Source organism: Ixodes scapularis, unplaced genomic scaffold, assembly GCF_016920785.2.
Source record: "Ixodes scapularis isolate PalLabHiFi unplaced genomic scaffold, ASM1692078v2 PGA_scaffold13__105_contigs__length_92229423, whole genome shotgun sequence".
Classification (NCBI taxonomy): domain Eukaryota; kingdom Metazoa; phylum Arthropoda; class Arachnida; order Ixodida; family Ixodidae; genus Ixodes; species Ixodes scapularis.
In genome coordinates, this window is record NW_024609839.1 from 73,060,606 (window position 1) to 73,064,074 (window position 3,469).

Here is a 3,469-nt window from a genome sequence, read left to right on the forward strand (position 1 = left end):
GGTGTTTTGTTTCAATGTAGCAGTTGGTTAGGTTAGTTCTGCCACTCTCCCATTCGGTTTGCATGGCTTTCCCGAGAAAGGTAAGTTAAGTGTTGTTACCGCGTTTCAGAGACAACCCTAAAGAGCCGAGTTCCTCGACAGTGAAATTCTAAGATGTGCCCTACTGCCCCCAAAACATTGGTGACTGCACCATCCTTTGTGCTTTCATTGGCAGCTTCATGTGGAAGTCCTGCACATCGCAGAGGAGGCGTGCCAGTAGAATGGTAAGGGACTTTATTCGTTGAACCATTTGTTCCGACCCTCAACAGCAGCCCGTTTCATCTGTTTTTGCCTGTGCTTTTCAACCATCGCACCGAAGGTGTCCTTTTCCCCACGAACACCCCCAACAGGACCTAACCCCTTCTTTTGCTTTTGTTTCCGTTTTCCCTTCTTCTCTTTTGCCTGTAACTGTTTCTGCATTTGCCTTCCCGCTCGCCCTTTCTTAGTGCGCACCTTGGCCCCCGAATGCGTCGGTAGGCCCTTCATGTTACGATTGGCCGCAGCTCCCATGAATGGTGCCCGCTTCTCGTTCGGAACAGCCGCATCCGTAGCCGACGTGGAACCGGACTGATCCATCTCCTCCGCCTCCTTGATCTTTTGCTTGCTGCGTTGCAGACGTCGTTCCTTGGCGACCAGAGCAGCCTTGTTCTCGAGACAGAACTCGACGATGGGCCTCTTCTTGGGGCCGAAGGTTTCTGGGTTGTTGTTGAGCCTCCGCAGAGCCTCGAGCGCGTCTTCGTGTCGGCCAAACGTCACGAAGCCGTAGCCGCGTGACTCGGCACTGGGCGTCTTCAGGTTGCGCATCACGCGGGCCTCGGTGATTCGTGCACCCTTGGGAGCGTTCTGGAGGAACAGGGCGCGCAGCTTCCGATCGTCAACTGAGGGCGGCAGGTTGTGGACGCACAGGCGGGTCTGCGACACAAAGTAGTGCAGGTTCTGGAGAAGCTTGCGCTTGCGGGACTGAAGCTTTGCCCTCTTGGTCATGTCCTGCGGGGAGACCCCGTGGGCAGCTTCCGTGCCGGGCCGCACGAGTCCTTCGCGCGCCAGGAAGAGGTTGCGGCGGTCTTTCTTCTGCTTCTTTTCCGATTCTTGTTTGGCGTCCAGCTCTTCGCGGGAGAGGGCCCTGGCGACGCTCAAGCGGCGACCGTCCAGCATCAAGCCTGCGCTGGACTGCGCCGCTTGGAGGCAGCGTTCGACGCTGGCGTCCTTGACATAGCGCACGAAGGCACTTCCTTTCGAGTGCTCGGTGACCGGATCCGTACAGAGGAGGCAGTACCTGCAGGGCCCGAACTGCTTCATGAGGGAGTCGAGGCTTTCCTGCGTCGTCTCAAACGAAATGTTGCGGATGAAGAGGGTGTTCTTCGTGTCGCCCGGCTGGGACTTCCGTTTAAGGTGGAGCTCATCGTCATCTTCATCCTCTTCGTCACTACCACCCTCTTCCTCGCTTTGCTCATCGTCCATGTCTTGGTCGGTGTTGTCACCTTGGTCGTCCAAATCCGAAGCCGAGTCTTCGTGTGCAGGCGTCTCGGAAGCAACGCTAGTCTCGTCAGCAGAACCGTCAGTATCTTCGTCGTTGTTGCTTTGTTCAGCTTTACTCGCCGAAGCTTGGCCCTGCGTGGCATTCTGGTACGTGGCTTTGGGAAGGCAGAAGTCGACGGCCACGGGACGGCCACTTATGTTACTTGCATTCAGACCGTTGATGGCTTTGATCGCACTCTTGGTCTCTGCAAATTGGACGAATGCGAAGCCGCGCATCTTTCCGTCGGGTTTCTTGGGAATGCTTACCTCAACGAGGTCGCCGTACTTGCCGAAACAGTCGCGCAGCACTGTTTCGTTGGCTTTGAACGACAAGTTGCGAACAATGAGACGTGGCTTACGTTTTTTCCTGGCGAGTCTCTCTTCCTTAGTTGCTCTCGGCCTGGGTTCCGCTTTCTGGGCCGCAGCCGAGCCACGCAGGGGTTTGGAAGCGGCTAGTTTCACGTGAAGCAGGTTTCCGCCCAGCTTGAATTTTTGTGTCAACGCGGCGTCGGCGTCGACGGCGCTGGCGTATGTCACGTACGCTACGCCCTTGCATTCGGCCTTGTCCGACTTGTCTCGAACGATGAAGCATCTCTTCAGCGGTCCGATGTCGCCGAAAATCTCTTCGAGTTTGGATTCTTTAGTGTCCGGGGGTAAATTCTTTACAAGCAGCGTGCTAGGCTTTTCCACACTGGGAGCCGCCATTTTAAATTGGTGGTGGTGGTCGTAGTGCGCGATGGTGGTACGGCTTCCTAGTTTCTCAGGAGCTTGTTTGAATCGTGGCAAACATTTTTTTATTCAAGACAAAACTGGGAAAGCTTCGTATAGAAACGTGGTAAACAAAAGATAAACAAAATTAGTTTCAATGTTGGTTTGTAACTAATACACTTTTACGTTAGAATTTTGTAATTTTGATAAGAATGCGCCTTTGCCGACTGTTGGCGAAGTTTGATGAAGTCTAGGCGCAACCCAGACTACACCCAATGTCCCAGGGATGTCCCAAAAAGGTCCCTCTGGGGTTTTCGCAGGACATTCTTGTGGCATCATCTCTAGCAAAAATTCCAATTCAGGCCACTTCCGGCCGCAATGACAGGGAGCCGAGAACACTTCCGGTTCGGGTTTTGTTTGCATGCTTTTAGGGGCAACATCACCGCTACGTTTCGTGTGTTCCACAATTAAACAAGTCTTTTCTCACGTTTTTCTACTCCCACCGGCTTCTTCAAGTGCTGTAATGCCTTGCAATTAACTTGGCAACTTTTCTATGGCAGATCTCCGCGAAATAAAAGATGCAGCGAGCCGCGGCCGTCGAACGCAAACAGTCTCCGTCACGCGAGCGTCGATTTCACGCTTAGTAGTAATACTAGGATCGTCTCATTTTGTCCTACCAGGCGTCTGACACTCCTCTGACATCGTGCATGCAGCGGTCTCGTGGTGTTGTTTGAAGGCACTACTCGCGGGCGTTAAATGTACTCATATAATAACAATAGCCATCTAATAAAGGTGCATTGATTGATTACTTTATTAGAACAATCATCTAGCGGTCTAATAGGGGCGGTTTGACGTGTTCTGGTTTCGTGAAGTACGCCCCCAAATAGATCGCTTCTGAGCGAAAAAAAGGGCCCCAAAACTTTTTTTCGGCCAACTTCCACTGTTTAACCCTAATTGTCCTACCAGACGTGTGTCACTTCACTAACGTCGTGCTCACGGGTCCCCTTGACGCGTTTGAAGGCACTCGTCGTCGGCGTTAAATGTATTCGTATAATAAGAATAGCGATTTAATAAAGGCGCATTAATTGATTACTTTGTTATAACATTCATCTCGCGGTCTAAAAGGGGCGGTTTGACGTGTTCTTCTTTCGTGAAGTATGCCCCCAAATAGACCGCTTCTGAGCGAAAAAAAGGGCCCCATTAT

General features: G+C 52.3%; 1 protein-coding gene across 1 annotated transcript; it reads right to left on the bottom strand.

The window, feature by feature from the left end:
* Positions 1–256: 256 nt before the first annotated feature.
* On the bottom strand, positions 257–2,288 carry LOC121835555 (RNA-binding protein 28-like). Its single transcript, XM_042289948.1, has one exon. The coding sequence runs from the start codon at positions 2,260–2,262 to the stop codon at positions 274–276; it is 1,989 nt and encodes a 662-aa protein (XP_042145882.1). The 5' UTR covers positions 2,263–2,288; the 3' UTR covers positions 257–273.
* Positions 2,289–3,469: the final 1,181 nt, after the last annotated feature.